General features: G+C 39.2%; 1 protein-coding gene across 1 annotated transcript; it reads left to right on the top strand.

Annotated features, from left to right (window-relative positions):
• On the top strand, positions 1-24,264 carry LOC137951797 (CBS domain-containing protein CBSX1, chloroplastic-like). Its single transcript, XM_068798713.1, has 8 exons — positions 1-369; positions 1,264-1,351; positions 1,433-1,497; positions 14,723-14,771; positions 22,873-22,922; positions 23,040-23,155; positions 23,706-23,763; positions 23,847-24,264. Exons 1-8 carry the CDS (start codon positions 148-150, stop codon positions 23,913-23,915), a joined length of 717 nt encoding a protein of 238 aa, XP_068654814.1. The 5' UTR covers positions 1-147; the 3' UTR covers positions 23,916-24,264.
• The last annotated feature ends 365 nt before the right edge of the window (positions 24,265-24,629 follow it).

Raw genomic sequence — 24,629 nt, 5'->3', positions numbered from 1 at the left:
TAGCGTTATCGGCCTCTCCTTTCTAGGCCATTTCTCGTGCCTGACCGACCTTATTCCTCCTCTTTCCTTTCGCGCGCAGGAGAGAGAGAAGAGAGTCGTCTTCTTTAACTGGGGACCAGAGAAAGGAACTAATAAGTGTCTGTGCCTATGGATTGTGCCCTTCTCGCCGATTCTCTCCGCCTCTCCGTTGTCACCACCTCTTTGTATCCCCAACGCCGAGCGCTTTTTCTATCCGCCCGCAATGGACCTCCATCTGTCGTTCGCTTTGTCATTCCAAAGTGTATCGCCGTATCAGTCACCGGAACTAAGAGAACGACGACAGTCTCTTTTGTGGCGAGAGGCATCGCTGCGATGGCCAATTCGACGCCTGTAAGTTATTTTGGTTTTAGTTGCTGCTACTCGTTGTGAGCTTTTTGGGTTTGTCAGGAGTAGAAGTCCGTTCTTGTGTTATCTTCCGTATTTATTACAACTTTGGGTTTCGATAACTTGTTGTGATGGGTTTAGTAGCATTAGTTTAACTGTGCCGGAGTGGAGGATTATACTGGAAATTCACGTTGAGGCTTTTTCTATTAGTTCTGAATATTTGAGGTGTCATGAATCCAAAGCTTTGGAGTTTGACATTATGCCTTTTTTTTTATTGGACACTGTCTCTACTGGAACTGTGTGATTAAAAAAAATTAAGTTGATACAATCTGGTCTTGATTGGTTCCAACTCGAAATGAAGAATCGACAGGAAGATGCCTTGACGCTCTCATATCGGTTTTCCTGAGAGGGCTTGAAGCTAATACGCCCTATGCATCACTATTTAAAAAAAAAAAAACAAAAAACAAAAAAAAAGCCTGTCATTAGTCTTAGCTTATTTCTTTACCATGTTTTCCTTAATTATATTTGGCACTGAATCAAATGAAAATAAGTTTTTGTAACTTTTTAGGGAAATTATTAGTTTTGTCCTTAAACCGGCTGTGAGCTTTCTATTATGAGCCTTAATGACTATGATTTGAATCAAGTTTCCCAAACTGTTCACTACATTTCACTAAACTGTGTTTGCTTCTTTCTAAAGGAGGTAATTTTTTTCTGCTTTGCTTTTTTGCTTTCGAATAATTAATAACGAGTCAGAAAACATAAATGTGGCAAATAAGCTTCTAAAAGAAGAATATTCAGCACTTGGAGTCAAGTCTGACTGGGGAATGGGGTGTAGTGTGTGTGTGTAATCTTTCTAGTCAAGTTTGACTTATACTTCTACTCTTCTTTTGGGATCTGCAGCCACAAAGTGGATTATATACGGTTGGTGAATTTATGACTAGAAAGGAGCATTTACATGTTGTAAAGCCTACAACTACTGTTGACGAAGGTATAGAAACATTGATCACACTTAATCATATTCAGGGCATGAATAAGTCTGTTACTCATATGGTTCTGTTCAAATAAGCAGCTTTGGAGATTCTTGTGGATAACAGGATTACAGGTTTTCCTGTGATTGATGATGATTGGAAGCTGGTGAGTACCCTTCTCTAGGCATCTGAATTTCTCAATCAATTACCTGTCTTTGTTCTTCATATGTTTCATCTTTGTTGTTACGCTCTATGTGGCAATTCTAGTATTTTCTGCTCTGAAAGTTTTATTTGGTCTGTTAGTTACAGTCCACAATATTAAATTATGCAAGCCCTGGAAGTTCTGAATGTAAAAAAAAGCACCCAGTCCTAGATAGAAGCTTCAACGTCTATCTTTAATAATTAGCCTCACGCCCATCTGTTGCCCATTACCTTTGCTGTAGTCCTATCAGCCTAATAGGAAACCTTTTGCAGAAGGAGAACCTTTTGTGAGGGTAGCTAGCATGTAGATCCTTTCATCTGGTCACTGCATTTATGATGTTTCCATTTTGTTACGACAAGGATACATCAGTGTCCTGTTTTCCACTTTTGGACTTTTTTGAAGAGGACACCATGATTGGAAATTTAGTCCTAGTGGCGGGAAGAGAACAAAAGAAATGAGTAACAACTTTGCGAAAGTAAAATCCATAGCAATATCAAGTATTATTTGTGAATGATTTTATATTCCTCTAGCCATTAGCTTTTTGCCTTCTGGTCAATTTTTTACATATGTGACTTGAAAAATATGTGATTTGGAGAGAAAATTGAAGAGGACAAAGTGTTATGGAAGAGGAGCAGTTTTTCTGCCTTGGGATTTGAGGCAGAAAGGCCCGTCCAGCTTCTTTATAATTAGGGTTTAAGTGATAATTTGCAAAAGGATAAAAATACCCCTCAATGCTCAAAATTATATATCTCCTAAAATACATGTCTAAATTGAATGAAAATTTAATTAGAGATAAAATAAGACATTTTCTATCTAATAGCCATACTATTAGAGAAAATGTGATGTGGAAAATACGAGAAATGACCAAAATACCCCTGTACTTGTATTTTAACACTCCCTCTCAAGCTAGAAGAGTAGATATCAAACGACCTCAGTTTGTCTTGAAAGGATACATGTTCACGTCTTCCAAAAGGCTTGGTAAATATATCTTCCAATTGGTCTGAAGACTTTACATAAGGAGTTACCACCTTCCCATGCATAATTGCATCTCTAATGAAGTGGCAGTTAACCTCTATATGTTTCATTCTCTCATGGAATACAGGGTTGCTGGCAATAAAAATGGCTGCATGGTTATCACAATTTGTAACCATAGGGTTAGGTAACTTAAAACCAAACTCAAGAAGCACAGATTAAATCCACATAAGCTCCCTAACTATATGAGTCATTGCTCGATACTCGGCCTCTCCATTGGACCAAGCCACAACTGTCTGTTTCTTACTTTTCCAGCTTACCAGGTTGCCTCAAACAAAACAATAGTAACCTGATGTAGAACGTCTATCCATCTTACACCTAGCATAATCGACATCAGAATACCCAAGTACATCAACTTTCTCATTCTGAGTATACAAAAGACCCTTTCCAGGTGCACCCTTCAAGTACTTCAAAATCCTTTGAGTAGCTTCTAAATGGACTTTCTGAGGATTTTCCATGAATTGGCTCACAATTCTCACAGCAAATGAGATATCCGACTTGGTAACTATAGCATAGATCAGTTTACCTACTAACCGTCGGTATTGAGTTTTATCCTTGAGTGTAGGACCCTGGGTATCATGTAGATTATGATTAACTTCCATGGGGGTGCCTATGGGTTTAGCACCCAATAAACCATACTCCTATAACATATCCAAGATATATTTTCTGAGAAAGAACAATACCTCGCTTGCTACGAGCGACTTCAATGCCAAGGAAGTACTTGAGAGAGTCCAAATCCTTTGTCTGAAAATGTGTGGCCAGATATTGTTTAACTTCTGTTATACCATTAAGATCATCACCAGATAACACAATGTCATCTACATAGACAGCCAAAACCACCATACCAATCTTCCTTTTAAGTAGGATCATAGAATTATCACAATGGCTCCTATAGATCCCAAACTGTAGTACCACATCAATAAACTTTTCAAACTAGGCATGTGGACTCTATTTAAGCCCATAAATAGCCTCTGCATCCTACACACCTTTCATGTTTCCCTTGAGCAACATACCCAGGAGGTTGTTCCATATCACTTCCTCATGTAGATCACCATATAGAAAGACATTCTTCACATCGAGTTGAAAGAGAGATTAACCCTTATTAACAACCACATATATTAAGATACGTACCGAAGTAAGTCGGGCCACAGGAGAGAATGTCTCAAAGACATCCACTCCAAAAGTTTGCATATACCCCTTCGCTATTATCCAAGCTTTGTATCATTCAATAGAGTCATTAATATTACATTTGATAGTTAAACCCAAACGACACCCCACAATAACTGCTCCTGCAGGTGGATCATATAGACGCCATGTTCCCCGAATCACCAAAGCATTCATCTTATTCTCCATAGGTTGTTTCCATTTTGGAGAGCACAAGGTTTCTTGCACTGAGTGAGGTATATGAGAAGTAGACAATGACATAGCAAATGACTTGAAGGATGGGGACAAAAATAAGAGACACAAATTTGGATATTAGATGAGAAGTACAAGATCGTTTACCTTTTCGTAGACTAATAGGCAAATCCAAATCAGAGACAACAAGATCTGCAGGCAATGAGGAAGTTGGTGGATCATGAGAAGAGGCACTGTAGGAGCATGAGAGCGACTACTATAAACGCGAAGAAGCAGTGAAAAACTCGATCAAGCTGGTACATCCAAAACTGCAACAAGAACATGATTGTCTGAAGGATATTCAGATGATATAGGAAGTTCAATAGATGATGAAAAATATGGAGTATGTTCAAAGAAGGCACATCGACTGACACATGTCTTCCATCGAATAGGATCATAACATTTGTACCCTTTTGTCGACGAGAATATCCTAGAAAAAACACATTTGACAGATTGAGGTAACAACTTATCAACCGAAGTTCCAAACATATGAACAAAACAATTACATCCAAAAATACGAGGAGCCACATCAAACAATTTAAATTGGGCTTTAAAACCTGAAGAAGAACTTGACCACTCAAAACATATACAGTAATAGTGTCCTACGATTAACCAAGTAGCACGAAGCTAAAACTGCATCTCCCCAAAAAGATTTAGGGACATTCATATACAGTAATAGTGTCCTTGTAATCTCAAGGAGATGTCTATTTTTACGTTCAGCCACCCCATTTTGTTGTGGTGTATAAGGGCAGTTTGATGGGTAATACCATGAAAAGTACAAAATACTGAAAATTTATGGTTGAGATATTCCAAACCACATGAACACAAACACCAAATTGATTTTTTATTTCATTGAAAAAATTGAGGAATGCATCAAATACTTCGAACTTCTCCCGTAGGAGATACACCCAAGTGACTCTACTGAAATCATCAATGAATGACACAAAATATTTAAAACGAAATGGGTTAGGAACCCAACATGGACCCCATACATCAGAGTGGACTAATTTAAACAATTTTGTGCTTTGACTAGAACTAATTGGGAAACTGGAGCGATGATGCTTTCCTAGCTAACAAAATTCACAATCAAATGAAATATTGGCTGGCAAATAAAGAAAAGATTGATGCAACTTTGCTGGTGAGGGATGTCCCAAGCATAGGATGCTACAGCTCGAGAAACAGATACATCATCCAGTATGTAGAGCCCTCTCTTCTCATGTTCTAAACCAATCGTCCTCTTCGTCTACAAGTCCTGGAAAACACAAGAAGTAGGATAAAAGGTTACTGAATAGTTTAAGGATTTAGTTATATGACACAGACAAGAGATTAATTGGAAACTTTGGTACAAATAAAGCATAATCTAAGGATATTTATGGAGTAGTGTGAACTGAATCCTCCCCCTGAATGAGAGAGGTGGATCCATCAACTAAAGTAACTCGACGATATGAATGAGATGGACTAATGGACTGAAATAGGGAGGGTTTACCTAATATGTGTGTAGAGGCTCCTGAATCAATGTTCCAAGAGGGGGAATGAGACACATTCAGTGCATTTATTCCTGTACTAGCTATCGTGGCACTCGCTGAGGAAAAAGGAGGAGGCTCGGTAGTTTGAGAAGCAGTAGATGAAGCAGTCAGTTGACCCAGTCAATATAATAACTGATGAATTTCCTCATAGGATCCAGTGTGTGAGAAGGTGTCCTTATTTGTGACTATAGAGTTGGCCCAAGTAAGCCTACCAAATTTTTCTCAGCATTTCTCAGAAATATGATTAGTCCTACCATAATGAACACATTTCCGATCCCCCCGATCATTTCGGCTACGACTATGGTAGAGTAAGAGCGACCTCTACCTATATTATTACCACCATGAAACTAACCATCAAGCTTACTAGTAGAAGAGTAAAGGTTAAGAGCAGCTGCTTCGGAGAATGCTCCACCTGACTCATTCTTATTTACAATGCACCTTCAACTTCGAAGAACTCTGTTAAAGGCTTACTCAAGGGTGGTCACATCCTCATTGACCAATAGTTGGGCTGTAGTAGCATCATACTCAGGCCCCAAACCATCCAAAAATCGGGCTACTTAAATTTGATTTTCTTTCTTACGAATGTCTTCAACATTCGTAGTAAAATGATGGAATGTACTAATCTCCTATAGTACTCCCATCATCTCAATGAAATAATCTGTCACTGATCTACCTCGATGCTTTATATTAAAGAATTTCACATATAACTCATAGAACTTTGACAAATTACTTTTTTGAGACAAATGGAAGCCAAGGTAGTCCACATTGCCTTAGCAATACTGCAACTCAAAATCTGGTCACTAAATCTGGATTCCATACTGTCGACCAACCAGGTCATTACTAAATTATTTTCTACCACTCAATCTTTAGTAACAGGAGTCGGTGGATCATCGGTTATATATTTCACCATTTTTTTGGCCTTCAAATACATCAAAACTGAAATGGACCAGTTTACATAATTGGATCCATTCAACAGGATATTAGTTATCTGAATAGATTGAAAGAATTTCACATCTGAGCTCTTGGCAGTCTTTTGGACAGCAACCCGTGTGCTGGAATCAGCTATTAAATATCACCAAACACCATAACTCAGTACACTAGAGCGTCAATTAACCAAAGGGAAACACTTTCTCCAAATTTCTATGCTTGTGCAGTAAAGTGGGCCCAACACCGAATTCAATTAGGGCAATTCAGCACCCAAATCAGTCAATTTCGAACCAATAGTAATCAATTTTAGCAATTGAGACTATAAATCGATGAAAGCATGACCTAATTGCAAGAAACCAAGTTGTTGCAAACTATACAGATGGTGATGCAAGCATTGGGTTGATGACACAGGCAGATTTGAGAAATTTCCTCAAATTGGGATTATCAAACACTTCTAAATCTCAATAATCAATCAAACAATAGCAGAAATCATTAGCCAATAGACTAAGATAGGCAGAAAAAAGGGAAAATTGGAAAAATCTGGGAAAAAACCTTCAAGGAGATTGCTGAAAATGGAAAGAAAATCCACAAAATCGAAAGAAACCTAACTAAGAATTGTGTAATTGTTCTGATACCATGAAAAATATGTGATTTGGGGAGAAAATAGAAGAGGAAAAAGAGTTCGGGAAGAGGAGCAGCTTGTTGCCTTGGGATCTGACCCAAAAAGGCCCGTCCTGCTTCTTTATAATCAGGGTTTAAGTGAAATTATATAAAAGGACAAAAATGCCCTTACATACTCAAAATTACATATCTCTTAAAATACATGTCTAAATTGAATGAAAATTTAACTAGAGAAAAATAAGACATTCTCTATCTAATAGCCATATTATAAGAGAAAAATGTAATGTGGAACTATGGGAAATGACCAAAATACCCCTGGACATATTTTAACATGACTAATGTTATTATTATTATGGTCTTTCAGTCATTTAGGTTATAGATTGTTTATTTAACCAACATCCAACATTTTTAAATAAGAATGGTAAGATTGAACCTAGTTCCATCCTAAAATAACTAATTACTTAGGAGGCATATTGTTCAACCTTATAAACCAAACTTATCTATTTGTGACCTTCCCACTAATGCACCTCCTTATGCCTAGACTTATCGATAAACAGATAATGGGCCTGAGATATAGACAACACAGACAAGATACAAACTTAATGAGGTGCAAACTGGGTCCATCTGGCAGAGGTCCTACTTTGATGCCATATTAAAATCTAACCTAGTTCTATCCCAAAATGACTAGTCACTGAGGAGGTTTGTTACTCAACCTTATAAAGCAATCTTTTTTTAACACTTATCTATTTGTGATCCTTCCCACTAACGCTCCTCCTTATGTCTAGACTTATCGATATACAGATAATGGGCCTGAGATATAGTCAACACAAACAGGATACAAACTTAATGGGGTGCGAACTGGGTCCATCTAGCAGAGGTCCCGCTTTGATGCCATATTAAAGTCTAACCTAGTTCTATCCCAAAATGACTAGTCACTGAGAAGGCTTGTTACTCAACCTTATAAACCAATCTTTGAACCTTATAAACCAATCTTTTTTTAACACTGATCTATGTAAAACTGTTTCCACTTACAAATAAAAGGTGACGACTGACCCAAAAAGACTGAAAACAATTGACAAAGAAATTGTGATGGTATGTGTGTAACTAACTTTCCGAAATTAGAAAAGGTTAGCAGTAGCTCAGTAGGGCAGTGGTGGAAAAAAAATGGCTCTTTTCATATGCTAATGATTTTTGTGTGGCTACTTATTGTCACTTTAACTAATATTATCAGTTCATAAGGTGCAGCAGAGGAAAATGCAAAAAAATTGGAGTAGCTATTGTATAGACAAATAGCAGAATATATGAACATTGATACGCATACAAGCAAAGGTATAAATGCTAGGAAATGAGAGAGGGAGAGAGAGGGATGCAGATTTCAGACGACCAAGAGGAAGCCCACAAGAGCGAGGATGGCGACTTTGCATAAGGCGTTAATTAGGCTCTACAACTTAACAGTTCTTGTCCCCTATCCCCACTCTCTATGGATGCCAGCTGGCCAGGTGGCATGGATCTCTCAATAGAACCAAGTTTCATCGGCCTCAGCGGACTACAAGACTGAACTCCACTTTCCCTTTCCCTTATAACACCCACACCACAGCAAATAAACCATTCACCCAAGAAACGGAAGCAGAAACTGACATACTTTTCCCCATTGATAATGGTCACGCATTACGCCGACCCCCTCTTTGGAAATTTGGCAGCCGACCCACTTCCCTCTTCTGCACCTATTACCAAAAATATACCAGACAATCACTGAAGCAGACCTCTCCAATTAATTCAAGATTCATGGTCTACCTCAATCAGCCACAAGCCTTCGAAAATCTGCCTCAGAGACCTCTTCAAACTGGCCAGCAAATATCCCGGAACATCTAGAGCGGGTTCTTCTTTTGCTAAATGAACTAGACTCATACAAAACTTGGGATACTATAGTGTTGCACTAAATCCCACCACCATAACATTATCCCCTAAGAAGGAGAGGATAGGGAAGACCTCAGAAAGACTTTGCAGCTCAGAAAGGTAAGGAGATGGAGGTAGAGTGCAGCCATAGACAAACAAGAACTTCCAGCAAAGGCAAAGAAAAAGTATTGGAGCAAGATACGTGGAGATCCAAAAGTTGGTGGAGGCCCTTCCAATAGAAAAGGACAAATATGACTTCCGCATATCATGGCAGCCACCTAGAAAGGACAACTGTCAGGGTGCGAATAGAATTTTGGTGATAGATGATTATAATATCATGGAATGTGCGGGGGATTGGGAACGCCAGGAAAAGGGCAGTAATGAGATACTCCATCATGACTCACAAAGCAAGGTTGATCCTCCTTCAGGAGACAAAACTTCAAACCATATTGGAAGCTATCATTAAGGACCTGGAACGGGGAGTATTGAAGGGAAAGCAATTAGCCCAATTGGACATGCTAGAGGACTCCTTATCATGTGGGACGACAATCAAATAGAAGTGTTGGCCATAGAAACAAGAAATCACTCCATTCGGGCTAATCTTGAGTGATAGAGTGACAAAGACATGAGCACAAATTGTTGCTTCGCTGGGCTATGGCCCTATCTGGTATCGTTCGAGAGCTGAATTTTAGGAGGTGCTCATGGACGTCATGCAAGTTTGGAACCTGCCATGGCTATTTGCTGGAGACTTCAATACAACCAGATTTTGCAACGATAAATCTCCGCCAGCCACTAGAATAACCTCCTCAATGAGAGGTTTCTGTGACTTCATTGGTGCATGTGAGTTAGAAGACATTCCCACCTCTAGAATGAACGTCATCTGGAAATAAATGGGCAAAGGAACCCTATTATCAAAGCCGGATCATTTTCTAACCATGTAAAATTGGAAACACCTTTGTGAAGATGCAACTGGTTGAATGATAAGCAGCACATCCTCAGATCATAGTCTCGTTCTGCTTGAAAAATAATTTGACAAGCTGATAAAACACTAGGGTGAAATTGAGATAGATGGGGCTTTGGAATGGAGATTTGAGATGAAACTAAAAGAGCTCAAAGCTAGGCTCAAACCCAGGTCAAAACAGACTCAAGCTGCTACAGCTTGTAGAAAAAACTCCATCCTCTTCCAAATTGTGGTCTTGGACTCCACAGAGGAAAGTAATACTGTCACCCCTTCTGATCTTCAACTTCGAATTTCCGTTAACACCGAGCTACAAACATAATTAATACTGAAAACACTCACGGGACGCAACATGCTCGGTATAAATGACTGGCTGAAGGGGATGGAAACACAAAAATTTCCATGCCATAGCATCAGCTTGTAGGCTGTCTATCCAGGTTACCTCTCTATCCATAAATGGAGAGATAACAATGGATAGAACCACAGTTAAATAGGACATTTGCTTGATTGATTTCTATATAGAACTCTTTAAAATAAAATCTAGTGGTGAGGCCCGAGCTCAGGTCTCTATGTTTCAGCAAGATCCCTGAAGCTCTAGCAAGAATGATTGAGCTTCCATTCTCGGAAAGAGAAATTGAAGAAGCATTAACAACAATGTCAAGTGACAAAGCACTAGGCCCTGATAGCTGGGGTTCATGAAATAGGACATATATAAATTTGTTTGGAACTTCTATTCAAATGGAATAACAAGCAAATCAGTTGGCCCCACGTTGATAGCTTTGATTCCAAAGACATCCCAAGCAGAGTGCCTAAAAGATTTTAGACTAATCAACCTTGTCACTAACTCATACAAGATCATAGTAAGACTTTTAGCTAGAAGACTTAAAAACTGTCCTCCCTTCGGTCATCTATCACAGCTAAAATGCTTGCCACTCTGGTAGAAGTATCCATAACTTGGCCGTGACAGGCATGAGGTTTTTGACAACATGAAGCGAGGAACGGAACCCAAAATTGCTTTAAAACTTGACTTGGAGAAAGCTTTCGATCGGGTAAACTGGAGCTTGCTTGACCAATCCCTGGGGAAGATATACTTTGGGAAGAAATGGAGATTTTGGCTTAGAAGTTGCATCACCTAAACACCTTACTCCTTTCTCATCATTGGTACTGCCTTCAGCCACTTCAAGAGCAGGAGGGGTGTCCAGCACGGGGACCCCTTATTCCCTCTACTCTTCAATGTAATTGAAGAGCGTCTCACATTCTTTTCCAAGCAGCCCAATGAGAAAGGTGGCTCAACCCAATTCCTGAGAATGAGAGAATGGACATCCCAATCATTCAATATGCGGATGATACCATTCTCTTTGGCGTTGGTGCAGAGGAGCAAAATCTCAAAATGAAGGCATTGTTTGATCTCTTTGAGCAAACCTTAGGCCAAAAAATAAATTGGAGATAATCGACACTGTTTTGCTTCAAAATTGAGAAGCTTAAATGACGATTTCTGGGGAGAGGAGAAGGTTGTTTCAACCATCATCTTGGTAAATGGGGGATGTATGCAAGCCAAAAAAGATGAGAGGTCTGGGCCTCAGATCCATCAAGGAAATCAGCCCGGCACTTCTCTTAAAATGGTTCTAGAAATTCAACATGGCCAAGCATGTTATATGGCCTGAGATAGTGACTACCAAGGTAGGAATGGAGGATGGTCATTGATGGCTGGAAGGTGGATAACGTAGACACCTCTCAGCAATTGGGAGAGCTATCTTTCCCCTCCTCCCACAATTCCAAAGTGGGATCAAATTCTATGCCAGGAAGGAGGAACTATCAAATTCTGGACAGACGGGTGGGTTGGAAAATCCCTCCTTGGCTCGAACTTTCAGCTATGCTTCAGATTAACTACTGAACCGATTGCAACAATTCAAAGCTCGAGGTTGACAACTCAACTGGGGCTGAATTGGAATCGGGGTTTCAGATGTGCTCTCAATGATGAAGAATCTTTTGAGGTATGAAGGCTTCTGACCTCCCTAGGGGATGTATGCCTGAGGGATCGAGCCAATGACAAGCTCATATGGAGGCTGGCAGACAAGGGCGAATTCCAATATCTTCAGCATACCTTATGCTTGTGGGTGGAAATAACCGGACCTCCTACACTGCTAATATAGCATGGAAGTTCCCTGCCCCCACCTGAGATCCGTTTCTTCTTTTGGAGTGCTCTTTGCGATTGGATTCTAACATTTGATAACCTGAGGAAAAGAGGTACCACTGTCACACAATCCTTCCACCCCCTTTGTAACAATGAGGAAGAAAGCATCAGTCATCTTCTTCTTCATTGTACTTTCACATGGAGTATATGGTCACACTTCTTCAACTTGCCTACCATGCAACCTCACTGACCTAATTCATGGAGTTCTAGATGTCTAGTCAAGTTCATGGAATTCTAGATGTCTCCCCGTGAAATTCGGGTTCAAAGTTCATCCCAAAATGACTAGTCAAATTAGGAAGCCCCTTTCCCTATTAATAAACCCAAGATCATACTATTAGTTCATCTATGTGGTGCTATTATTTAATGACCATAAACTGACAGCAAGATGGTCCTATACTTGATAGTTAATAAACCCAATTAACTTTGTTTAGACTGCCACCCAAAAGGACTTCCAATTTCAAATGGCAGGATCATGAGAGGTGATTGGAGGATTACTGCTCAGATGTCCGACCCAGAACATACCAAGATCCTAGATTGGATTCCTCCTCAAATTTGGGTCATTAAGCTAAACATGATGGTAGTGCATTGGGTTGTCCCGGGCCAGCAAGAATAGGGGGAGTATCTAGAAATCATGAAGGTGTAATTGTTGCAAGCTACTCAGGGCCAACTGGTATTGCCAATTCCACTACTTCTGAACTCCTTGTCTGCAGCAAGGGCTACAAATTTTCAAGGATTCTATTGGCAGACCTATTTGACGTCAAGGGTGTTCTAGCAATGTGATTGGCTGGCGTTCAAAATCCCAAAGTCCCTCTTGGAAACACTGGTCTTCCTTCCATGAAATTTTGGACCTGATTTCTGGTTTGAATTGTATGTGAGCTCATGTCCCGAAGTCAGACAACTCCTTGGCTGATTCTTTAGCAAAATCAGGGGTTCCCTCCAATCCCTCGTTGTAAGGGAGCCCCTTACATACGTATTATTGTTTTGTTTGAAATAAAATCACATCTTTCTCACAAAATAATCCTGTCACCTCCACCAGATGCATAAAGCAGTTTATTTATTTATTTTTTGAAATGGAGGAGAGCTTTTAGTGATCAAAGAAAATGAAGAGAACAACAGGGATCAATGGGAATGGAATCCCTGACCAGTAAGGAAGGCCTGGAAACACCTTCCTAGCCCATACATCTGAAATGTTATTTGTAGCACAAGGCATATATCACCATGATACATCCAAAGTGCACATAAAACTTTGATTTCATAAAAAAAATAACCGAAGTGCCATGGAGGCGGAGAGTTCTCCTTCATCCACTAATAGTTATGGCTGAGTCCCCTTCTATCAGGAGAAGAGCTGAAAATTCTGCTTGAATAATCTTAAGCCTTGAAGCACCACTGTTATTTCAGCTTCAGCTGAGTCTGCAAAGCCAATAAGACCTAAGAGGTTCAGCAGGAAGGATTCTCATGATCCCAAATTACGCTCCCAATTCCGTTGGGCCTAATGTGGCTGAAGGAGTTGCTGTAAAAGTAGAACAAGCTAAGTTTATTGGGAATGGCCTCCCAGATAATATTGGGGTTGCTTAAGGGGCTAATAATGTTCTGGTTTGTTAAGTTGTCGAGTCTAATTAACGCCTTACGCAAAGTCGGTATGCGGAGCCCACGAAAGGTCCACGATATATTGACTGTTGTTTCATTAAGGGTAATTTGGAGATTTCACACTTATATTTCGGTTGCTCTAGTTTTCTCTTTATATTTGAGGGCACTGCTATTAGGGTTATCATCGAAAAGGATCATCAGTTGCAGCTGAGAGGGGTTAGAGAAAAGCACTTGAGTGTGTGTGATTTCTCTTGTAAACTACTTCATCATCATATTGAATTATTGTAGTGGCAGAAGACAGGACAGAGTCTTACCTTGAGGCGAACCTGTATAAATCTTGTGTTTTTTGTGCTTGATTATTTCTTCTTTAGCGATTATTATTGCTCTCGTTAGTATTGAATTAGGTCATCTAATTCTGAGATAATGTTCTGGTGAGCTAGTAGCCTTGCTAAGCAAGGGGCCTTCCTCCAATCTCTAGTTGTTACGGGAGGTCCCCTCTAGTTGTTGTTTTCTTTGTTGCCTTTAACATATTATCACTTTTATCAGCAAAAAATAAAATAAAATCTGAGATGTTTTGGGAATCAAGTACATATGCTGAGTTTATCTGAATGCCCCTCCAAACAGCTTGGCTGAATGTGCAATGTAAGGGAGTATGGTTGGCGGTTTCTCCAAGTTGCTTTCAAAGCTTGTCAAGAGAGTTTATGATAAGCTGTCCTCTTTTGTTTAACTCATTGCATGTGAGTATTTTTTCTACAGCTGCTATCCAAACAAAATGCAAAACTTTTGCAGGCCAAACTAGCTTCCATGAGGCAGATGCCAAGTTTGTCTGGATAGGTTATTCAGCATTCTGCTTTTGAAAATTAATGACCATTACTATATTATATAGCCTTTAGGAAATATATAGTTACTGATGTATTCGATTTGTTGTTCTCTTCAAGTACGCTATTGAAATTATGCAATTATCATTGAAATGTTTTTTTACAAATTTCTATCCAAGTGCTTCTTTTATCTGTATACCTCCACATGGATGATGGAGTTTTGCTTCATATGCAGGTCGGAGTAGTTTCAGACTATGACTTGTTAGCACTTGATTCCATATCAGGTTTTCTCTCTAAACTTTAGTTCTGCATAAGCTTCTCTCTTTGATTTCAAATAGGGTTATATGTGTTTTTTTTTTCCTTCTTGTTGGATCGTTCTTGTTGTTAAATAACTTGAAAGTTCGGAGAGCATCATCCTAATCATAACCCTTGACTGTAGAAGAAATATGGTTAAATTATGATGCTATTTGCCTACTGGAGTGCAAGCTGGCGTACAGTTGTTGAGTTTGGCCAACTTGATGAGTTCCATCAGCTATGATGCTTGTAACATTCAAGTAAACAACTGAAATTTGCAAACAGAGGAGAGTATGTCCCTTGTTTGACTCAAGAGGACTGGACATATTGAAGGTTACTTCTGCCAGTGTGAGAGTTAACATAAATGAGGTTACCTAGTGTAAGTGAGAACCACTGGTAGGTAGTATGGAACTTAACACAAAACCATAGTGGTTTATCATGCACCTGGTGGGGGCTCAACATGGAGTATGGGCAGCAAGTTGGGCCAGCCTCACATTTGATTGGCCTAACAGTTCAACTTTCTTATGACTTCAAGTTATAGGGTTCTAATAGGTGCTGAGTTAGATCAGAAAGGAGCTGACTAAATAAATCAGGAAATGGGGTATATTACATGTAGGCTAACACCGTAAGAAAATACACTGAAGTCACTACAAAGCATACATAACAAGCGCAAACTGTAGGAGAAAATACCTTAGGGATGAAAGTTCTCCACAAATCTGGGAGGATAAGGAAAATAAAGCTCCAAAAGGCTCAAAACATGTTAGGAAACAAAAGAGATGCAATTTTCCTAGTCTGTCCTAGTTTGATTTAAGCAATCTAAAAACTGCAAAAGAAAATTTGATGCAAAAACTAAACGTGGATGTAAAAACTAATAAAGAGATGCTGTGATTGAAGCAAATAGTCCTGGAATTAAAGAAAAGGTGCCAAAATTGGAAGAAAAGAGGGTCAAAAGAGAAAATAAAAGAACAACTTTAGGGTTTGCTACAATAAAAACGAAAAACTGGCTTCTTTCTTGCTGAAATAGAATTGGAATTAAAGTACAGCCAAAGAAGATTTTTTTTTTGAAGGCAAAATGTAGATAAAAACAAAGAAATGAGAAAAAGGTGTCACACCTAATTTTTGAGATTCATTTCCAAGAACGTGCTTCAATTGCAAATTCGCAAGAAGCAGCACGACTTGGGAGCGGACGACAAACAGCGTGACTGGAGCTCCTATCACAGATCAAACAAGGAACTCCGATTGACCTCAACGGTGATCATAGAAGAATCCCCCCTTTGCTCTAAAGATGTTGACATGATCATCACTCCCAAGCTCATGCGAGGTGCCTCTTCGGCTCTCCAATAGGACGACGAGGACGAAGAACGTGGCAGACTATTGGATAGTGATTGTAATGGATGGACGATTGCGATTGTTCAAAGGCGGAAACAATGGAACCACATTCTGACTCGAGACACCAGTTCTCTTTTGGCAGCACAGAGTTGTGGTTGCGAGACTTTATGGACAGGAAGCGACGATTTATTCACATTACGGTAAGGAACGATGAAAAGTGATCCTTCATCTCGGTTCCTTTGTCTACAGGGAACCTCTTTTTCCAATATTTCGACAATATTACCAAGGATGCTTCCTCGGTGCCAAAACTCAGGGAATTTGGTGTGGGGGCGATATCTATTTTTCTCCCTTTCTGTCTTTTGATACAGAAATACTAGAGAATGCAAGATTGTTCAATACAGAAGCAACCTCATCATGGCCAGGATCTACTTTCCCGAGTTTGTGGAAACTTCCTTTTGCTGGTCTTCTTTCCACATTAGGTTTGGAGCCATTACATTGATCCAACCATTCCTAATCCCCTCCCCCCCCCCCCCCCCCCCCCCCCCCCTCTCTCCCAATCAACACATTACTGCCCCCTGCTTTCTCTGAACTGGCCCAACCCACCATCTCTCTTCCACAGGATTCCCTCTCTGCGAGACGACATGGCCTTCGTCTGGCTGTGGTCATTGAGTTTATCTTTGTCGGGATGATATCGAAACACTATCGCCACTTGGTTCAAGGAACTTCTTGGAATTGATTATTGGCTGACTGTTTCCCTTTTGAGCTCTCTTCGATGGCTCATACGGTTTCAAATCTGCTTCTCTTTGCATTTCCCAGAGCGACCATACTGGTCCGGCAGCCATATCAAAATGTATTGATTGAACTTTCGTTCTTCGAAGACCTCTTAATGATACTGAAGCCATTGAGGTTTGCAGCATGATCAAGGAGATGGAGCTCGTTTATGCCAAACGCTTGCAGAATGACAAGCTCATTTGGTGCCCTGCCCATGATGGTGCCTTCTCGGTCTCTTCTTGCTATGCCCTGTATGCAGCCAACTTGCCAGAGTCATCCTCCACCATTGCTAGAGCTAGCCCTGCTGGGTGCTTATCTAGCCCATATAAATTGCAATTCATTACATGGAGTGCTCTCCATGGCAAAATTCTAACCCAGGACAATTTGCGGCAGCGTGATTCCCAGCCCGCGTCCCTCTCTTGTGAACTCTGTGGGCAGATTGAAGAAAGTATTGATCACTTGTTCATTGCCCCAACTCTTGGCACATGTGGTGCTCTTCAACCTTTTTAAGATGCCAATCTGCCTCCCCAACTCCTCCAGCTTGATTGATCTCTGCATGGGTGGCAGTCCTTACCTCGGGAAGATCATGATGAAAGCATGCCTTGCTCACATTCCCTGGAATATCTGGCTCGCAAGAAATCAGAGGATCTTTCAATGTAGAAAGCTCCCCTTGCTCCATTGCCACAGACAGAACTCTGACGCTCCTCATTGCTGGGCTCCACACTCTTGAGGCCTTCAGCTACAGCTCTAGCAGCACTCTGAGAAGCTCCTGGTCTTCTGTTGCTAGGCTCTCTGCCCCCAAGTCTCCCCCTATGATTGAATGGCAGCCTCCTGCCAAAGGGATCATCAAGCTTAACTTTGACGGCTCTTCCCAGGCACGCTGGCTGTAGGGGTGTTTTGATGACTCTTTTGGCACTGTTCTCACTTTCTTTGCTGCCCCGCTAGGAGTGTCCGACTCAACAGCAGTAGAGCTGCATGATCTGAAGCATGGTTTGAGGATTTTCAATCATCATTCTAGAGACTGTTGGCAGTTGAGGTTGATTCGGCGGTCATCATCAGCCGGTGCCTTTAGAAAAAAGACCCTCCCTAACGCCTGTGGTCTTGTTTTTTTGAGATTCAGGATTTATGTACTTCTCTGTTCTTGGGCTCATCTTCCTAGATCTACTAATTGCCTTGATGACTCCTTGGGTAAGGATGATCTCGATGTACAAGGTCGATGATGTGTTATATGTTGTGCATTGGTAGCAACTCATCAGGAGTCCTCTTGGACCACATCAGAATATTTGGCGAGCATTTGTCTCATCTCAGGTATATCACAGTTAATGTTGTCTTGAGGTTCATGGCTTTCCTTTGCCACTAGTGCTAATAATACACCATGATATTTTGCTTCTATTCGAACTGCTTATGATTGAGTATGAAGAGACTTGTTCCATAGACTTGGGTCACTAAGTTTCTCTGGGATGTTTTTCATTTTCTTGCGTGTGGATGGTTTAAGCTTTATTTTTTGCCCTTCGTAAAAAAACACACAAGTATTTGATCTCCCATAATGAGTGAAATTTATATTAAAAAGCCATGGTCTGCCTAAAAGATATGTGCAACATCCAGTCCCATTATGCAATCATTATAGCAACAAATTGAAAAGGAACTAAACATCTGTAGTTGACTGGAATGGTGGTTTGGTCAATTTTCTCAAAAAAGTGATGGTTTGGTCAACCCAAGCCACTTTGTAAGGATGATAATCACTTTGCAGTTTTTATCACGTTTTTTGGAGACAGCATTCATGCTACTACTTTTATCGATGATCACATTCCAGTTTTTAGGTTGGGAGCCACGCACCTCACAACATTCATGTAAGTCATCTCATCTCTTGGTTTTAACACCACCCTCATACTGGCTCCTTCTTTGGGTTAATGAACAATGCGTTCCCCATTACATTCCTCTTCATTTCCATCTTCAACCTTAGTATAGAAGTTCCTAGTAGGACACTGATAGGTATAGTGGCCTACACCCCTCAACCTATAAGAAATTTGTTTGGTGTTGCCCTTGGAACTCTTAGCTATAAATCCTTTTTCCTTTCTTGTCTTTAACTTGAGGTTTGAACCGGTTGTTGCCCTTTGACACTGTTAAGTTTTTAACAGTTGACCGAATATTACAAGTGAATTCCCCAATTAGGGAGGTAAACCTTTTGTTGAATTTCTGGAAAAAGAGAAATACTTCACTAACTTGTTGTAATTTGAGTATATGGGCTCTTTGTTGAAGGGGACTCCCGGGTGGTCATTAGATGGTGCTCCTCCTCTACATTCCCGCCTTAGCGTCATTGCCAACTATTTTTTTATATTATGGATGTTGTCTCCTCTATTCCATGTACTTTTTTTTTAAATGATGCTGATTTTTATTAAGATGAAAGCTCAAAAGAGAAAATTACAAAGGAGGGAAGCCTTCCCAAACAATGAGAAATTGCTGGGAAGTTCCAAATTTTGCCAATTTATCGGCCAAAGAGTTGGCTGATCTAGGAATGAGATTCCAATTACTATGAATAGAAGATACAATGTCAACAATACTATCAGTGATGTGCCAGTGGTCTATCCCATGTACTTGTGTACTTAGATTAGCTAAGTTGGGTCCGTCCCTTCAATCTCTTGTTGTAAGGGGAAGCCTCCCTTGATGTACTCTTTTCCTTCTTGAAATAAAATCATCACTATTTCAAAAAAAAATTGAGTACTTGAGCCTCTATTTATATTAGAGGAAACAAGTAGAATCCAAATATCTTTGAATTTTGTTCTATTTGTTCCAAACTGTCCTTTTAATCTTTTCTTTAAGTCATATCACTAAATCTCTAAATTGTTCTATATTTTCTTTTCGAATACTTGTGTCTTTTAGGACTTGCAAACGATTGGTTCCAAACATGAAAAGGGGGGGGGGGGGGGGGGGGGTCTATTTGTTGAATGATATATCTGTTCCAAAGGGTGTGACACTTACAACTAAAGATTCTCCATACCTATGACATTTGCATTTGGGACATCCATTACCACTAGTCCTTTCCTTCTTTGCCAGCTAATATTTCTTTTGATTGTGAGTGTGTCAATTCAGAAACATTGTCAAGCTAGTTTCCATGCTAGTTGTAGTCGTAGCTCTTGAATTTTTAAACTAATACATTCAGATGTATGGGGTCCATGTCGAGTCCCTAGTCTGTTTGGTTTTTAAGTACTTTATTTTTTTTATAGATGATTTTACTTAAGTTATTTGGGTGTTTCTCTTGTGAGAGAAATCTGAAGTTTTTGATGTATTTGTGACATTTTTTAATGAAATAAAAAATCTATTTGGCACCAATGTTCATATTTTTCATATTGATTATAGACGAGCTTCTCGATCGCAAATTTACTTCATTTTGTGTTCTCTGCGTGGTATTACTCATTAGACTTTCTGCATATATTCTCTCCAACAAAATGGGGTTATTGAATGCAAAACCATACATCTTCTTGAAGTTATTCGTACTTTACTATTCTACATGAAAGTCCCTAAATCTTTTTAGAGGGATGTAGTGTAAACGTCATGCTTCTTAATCAATCGTATGTGTTCATCTGTTTTGCATAGACATGTTCCTATGTAGGTCCTAAAACCCTAGTGTAAATTGTTTGATTACCTTCCTCGTATCTTTGGGTCCATATGTTTTGTTCATTTATTTTGTCTCCTTGCTTTGTTAAATGTGTTTTTCTAGGTTATCACGTCATCAAAAAGGATTTAAATGTTATTATCCTGTTAAACATAAGACGTATGTGCTTACTGATGTTACATTTTTTTAGAGCACTCCCTATTTTGCATCATCTGATGAGTCTCAGTCTTCATCTAGTCCTTCTATGGATAACCCAGTGCCTCTTTTTGTTATGGAAGCACCAGCCACAGGTTCCTCTCCGCTACTTTAGGTGTACAGTCGTCATTCTCATCATCGATTACCAGCACCAGTGTCTCTTGACATTCTAGCTAATTAGCCCTCTCTTTAGGACCAACTGTCTTCCTCTTTGCCTACAGGTTCAGTTCCTTCTAATTTGGGTTTGCCTATTATTCTTCGGAAGGGTTAAAGGTCATGTACTTCTCATCCCATATCGAAATAGGTTTTCCTTGATTTTTTGTTCCCATCCTATAGATCATTTGCTCTATCATTATCTATGTCCACTACACCTCTTTTCAGTGCAAGATGTTATGGTTTCACCTAAGTAACAACAAGCTATGGATGATGAGATGAATGCTTTGGTGTCTAGGGGGACGTGGAGTCTTTGTGATCTATATACAAGGGCCGCTATTGTGGGATGTTGATGAGTGTACACAATTAAGTACAAAGTCGATGGGATTATTGATCGGTACAAGGCCAGGTTGGTGGCTAACGGATATAAACAAACCTTTGGTGTTAATGTGTTTGAAATGTTCTCTCCAGTTGCTCGACTCACCTCAGTTCGTATTTTGGCTTTTGTGGCAGTTAACAAAGGATAACCACTATTTCAATTGGATGTTAAAAATGTTTTCCCATATGGTGCCTTAAAGGAAGAGGTTTATGTGGAGCAACCTCTTAGGTTTGTTGCTCAGAGGGAGACAGGGAAAGTGTGCCTGTTAAAGAAGACTATCTATGGGCTTAAGCAAAGTTCTAGAGTATGGTTTGAAAATTCAGCAATGTCGTTATGAAGTTTGGTTTCTATAGAAGTCATTGTGATCATTTTATGTTTTTATCTGAAAAGAAAGATTGGATTGTTGTTTTGGTTGTGTATGTTGATGACATTGTTTTATCTGGAAGTGACCTTGAAGGAATTGAGCAAGTAAAAACGTATTTGGCCACACATTTTCTAATAAAGGGTTTAGTACAACTGAAATATTTCCTTGACATTGTACTATTTGAAGGATATAAATGTAAGGAAGAGGGGGAGCTCGTCTTCGTTCTTGAGGGAGACCTCTTGTTCTCTCTCAAGCTTGTCTCCTAACCCTAGCTTCTTCTCTTCTCTTCTTCCTTCTTCTTCTTCTTCTCCTTGTTCTCTCTTCTTCTCTTCACTACTCGGTTAATCATGGATACATAGATTAAGGCTCTAGAATTTTTTGATCCAATTGCATAATACTAATTCTTGTTTTACATATGAGGGCCTTTTATAGACATATTGATCAACAAAATAGGATACCTCTATGCTGTCTATTCTAGGAATTAGACTCTAATTAAAACTTACTAAATCTATTACTTGGTGGAAAAGAAACTCAAAAACAGGAAATAGTTTTTAACTTAAAAACTTGCTTACTTTAAGCTACACATTGTGGTGTACTGCGTCAGGTACTCAGCATACTAGACATCAGGTACTCAGCGTACAGATTAGACCATAAATTGGGTGATGAGTTTTTTACACGAACATTAATTGCTGTTTGTAAAGCCTCAAACATATAATTAGCTGTTTATACTGAATTTTGCATCTGAACATGTTTTTACTGGAATGTATGAATTTTGAAATTGAATTCCTTTATATTTTACAATTGGTAGGTTTCCTTCTAGCACTATTATTATTTTTTTAATAAATCATGAGTGATTTTAATCGAGGGATTACAGATTACATGAATGACGAGCTGGGCACTATTAGAGTTATAAGAAAAAAAAGATTTGCTTTTATAACATAATCTTCCAAATTATCCTAGACAAAAGAACAACAAAAGGAAATACTAGAAATTCTGCAATCTGTTCCCATTGAACATGCTGTTAGGAACTGATATTGGATAAAACACACACATATGTAAGTTCATGTATACAGACAAACATAGTGTATTCACACTCTTCTATGAACATTGAACATTAACATGCTAATGCTCACTCTCTAATTTCAAAGTGTTGCTGTATTCCCTCCTTATGATCCTCGACGCCCCAGGGGGGGGGTCAAGTTCACTGATTAGTAAATCACAAGCACCTATGAGAAGTAAAATGCATCACTTTTATCTCTCTAACTGGGGATTTTTTTGGGTGATCAGGTGAACGAACTGACACAGACTTGTTTCCAGAAGTTGATAGTACTTGGAAAGTATGAAATATACCTTTTTTTTTTTTTAATTTCCATTTTATTTGTTAAAACACTAGAGAAGTTGTTCTTTAAATTCAAGTCATCGATCTTGTGCTTTATGATAATCTGTATGTGCAGACATTTAATGAGATACAGAAGTTGCTGAGTAAAACCAACGGGAAAGTGATTGGTGATGTGATGACACCAGCTCCGCTGGTTGTTCGTGAAACCACCAACCTCGAAGATGTTGCAAGGTTCTCCTTCTTTTTGTTCCACTGTGAAGTTACTTTATTTCAGGGCAGGTTCTCGTATGCAATAAAATTCAAAAAGAAATTTGGTGCAGATTATAATAATTATAACCTTTATAACAAGTCAATATTTGTTCCAAGTTTACTGTGGTACCTCATACCCCTTTGATTATTTCATCTCTAGGGGCTCAAGAAACACCTAACCACATTTAAGATGATTTGATTTGTGAATTTGATAGAAGCATACCTGGTTCCTGGTGAAATTATGGATGGTCCTGTTCCTTGAAAGGAGGAAGCTCAAGCTCCTATTTGATTATAAACAAACAGGTTTCTTGTTGCTGCTAAGATTATTTAGCTCACCCATTTGTTGCTATACCCTTCGCTACTTTTGTAAGACCAAATCAAGGATCAGGATCACCATTGAATATGAGTTATCATATTTTATTTAAATGTGAGTAAGGGGTTAAAGAACAGATGAAGGCGACTCAAACTCTGGTATTTTCTTATCAGTTTGAGAAGTTTTTAGTAAGTTTCCTCTTTTTTCGTTTTTTTACAGATTACTACTCGAAACAAAATTCCGGCGACTACCAGTTGTAGATAGTGCTGGCAAACTGGTGAGAGTAAAATCGCTCTCCCCTATTTTGTGCTTCATTTGTTCTCTTTACGGAGGCCCTGCTTACTTTTGCATTATTTTTAGGTTGGAATTATCACAAGAGGCAATGTCGTGAGAGCTGCATTGCAGATAAAGCGCTCTTTTGGAAGATGATCTTAACTGTTGGGAACAGGAAAAGCAAATCTCAAGTGGAGAATGATTCTGGAGTATTTGTTGATTCTCTTGGCGAAGGTTGTTCCTATTATTTAAGTCAAGGCCAATTTTAGAGCAAGGGGTGACAAGCGAGTGTCACTTTTCTCCCATCTCTCTAATAATATATAGATGCAGAGAAAGTACGTTTAGTTTCTAGTTCTGACTGGAACTTGAGAATAGTTTCAAATGGATACATTCCATGTAATCTCTGTGATCGATTTATTTATTTTAGAAGATAAGAATTGTTGTTTGTTGTTAGGAGGTTATTGTCCAATACAAGGAAATTGACATTCCACTGATTCACAGGTCCTCCAGCTTTTGCTTGCTATCTTGGTCTACTTTTTAAAACTTGGATAGTTGAGTAAGAACCTCAATATCATGAGGAAGGCTAAGGGCCCCTTGGTAGGATGAAATGAAGGGAACCCCTTCCCTATTTTGGTCCTTCTCAAGGTTCAAAACTGCCAAAAAATTGTATTTTTAGATCATATTCATAATACTTGTACTTATTTGTAACATATATAATTAATAAGATATATTATTATGTGTAGTATAAATAATATTAGCTGTAAAATATAGAAAATAACAATAAGCTAAGATAAGTCGATTAGAGTAGATCAACATGTCATTTGACAGGGAATCAATCGTAGAGAGCGAAGTGATTCTAAGAGAAATTGG

The sequence above is a fragment of the Aristolochia californica genome, unplaced genomic scaffold (genome assembly GCF_029961685.1).
Source record: "Aristolochia californica isolate CCGP_79_NKW_82.1479 unplaced genomic scaffold, dmAriCali1.0.hap1 SCAF_15, whole genome shotgun sequence".
Classification (NCBI taxonomy): Eukaryota; Viridiplantae; Streptophyta; class Magnoliopsida; order Piperales; family Aristolochiaceae; genus Aristolochia; species Aristolochia californica.
Note: the sequence above shows the minus strand (reverse complement) of the source record. Positions and strands in the feature narration are given on the sequence as shown.

Coding starts and splice junctions, on each gene's coding strand:
- LOC137951797 (XM_068798713.1), top strand. CDS start 148: ATGGATTGTGCCCTTCTCGCCGATTCTCTCCGCCTCTCCGTTGTCACC. Junction 1,352..1,432: donor TACAACTACTGTTGACGAAG/GTATAGAAACAT, acceptor TCAAATAAGCAG/CTTTGGAGATTCTTGTGGAT. Junction 14,772..22,872: donor AGCACTTGATTCCATATCAG/GTTTTCTCTCTA, acceptor TTGGGTGATCAG/GTGAACGAACTGACACAGAC.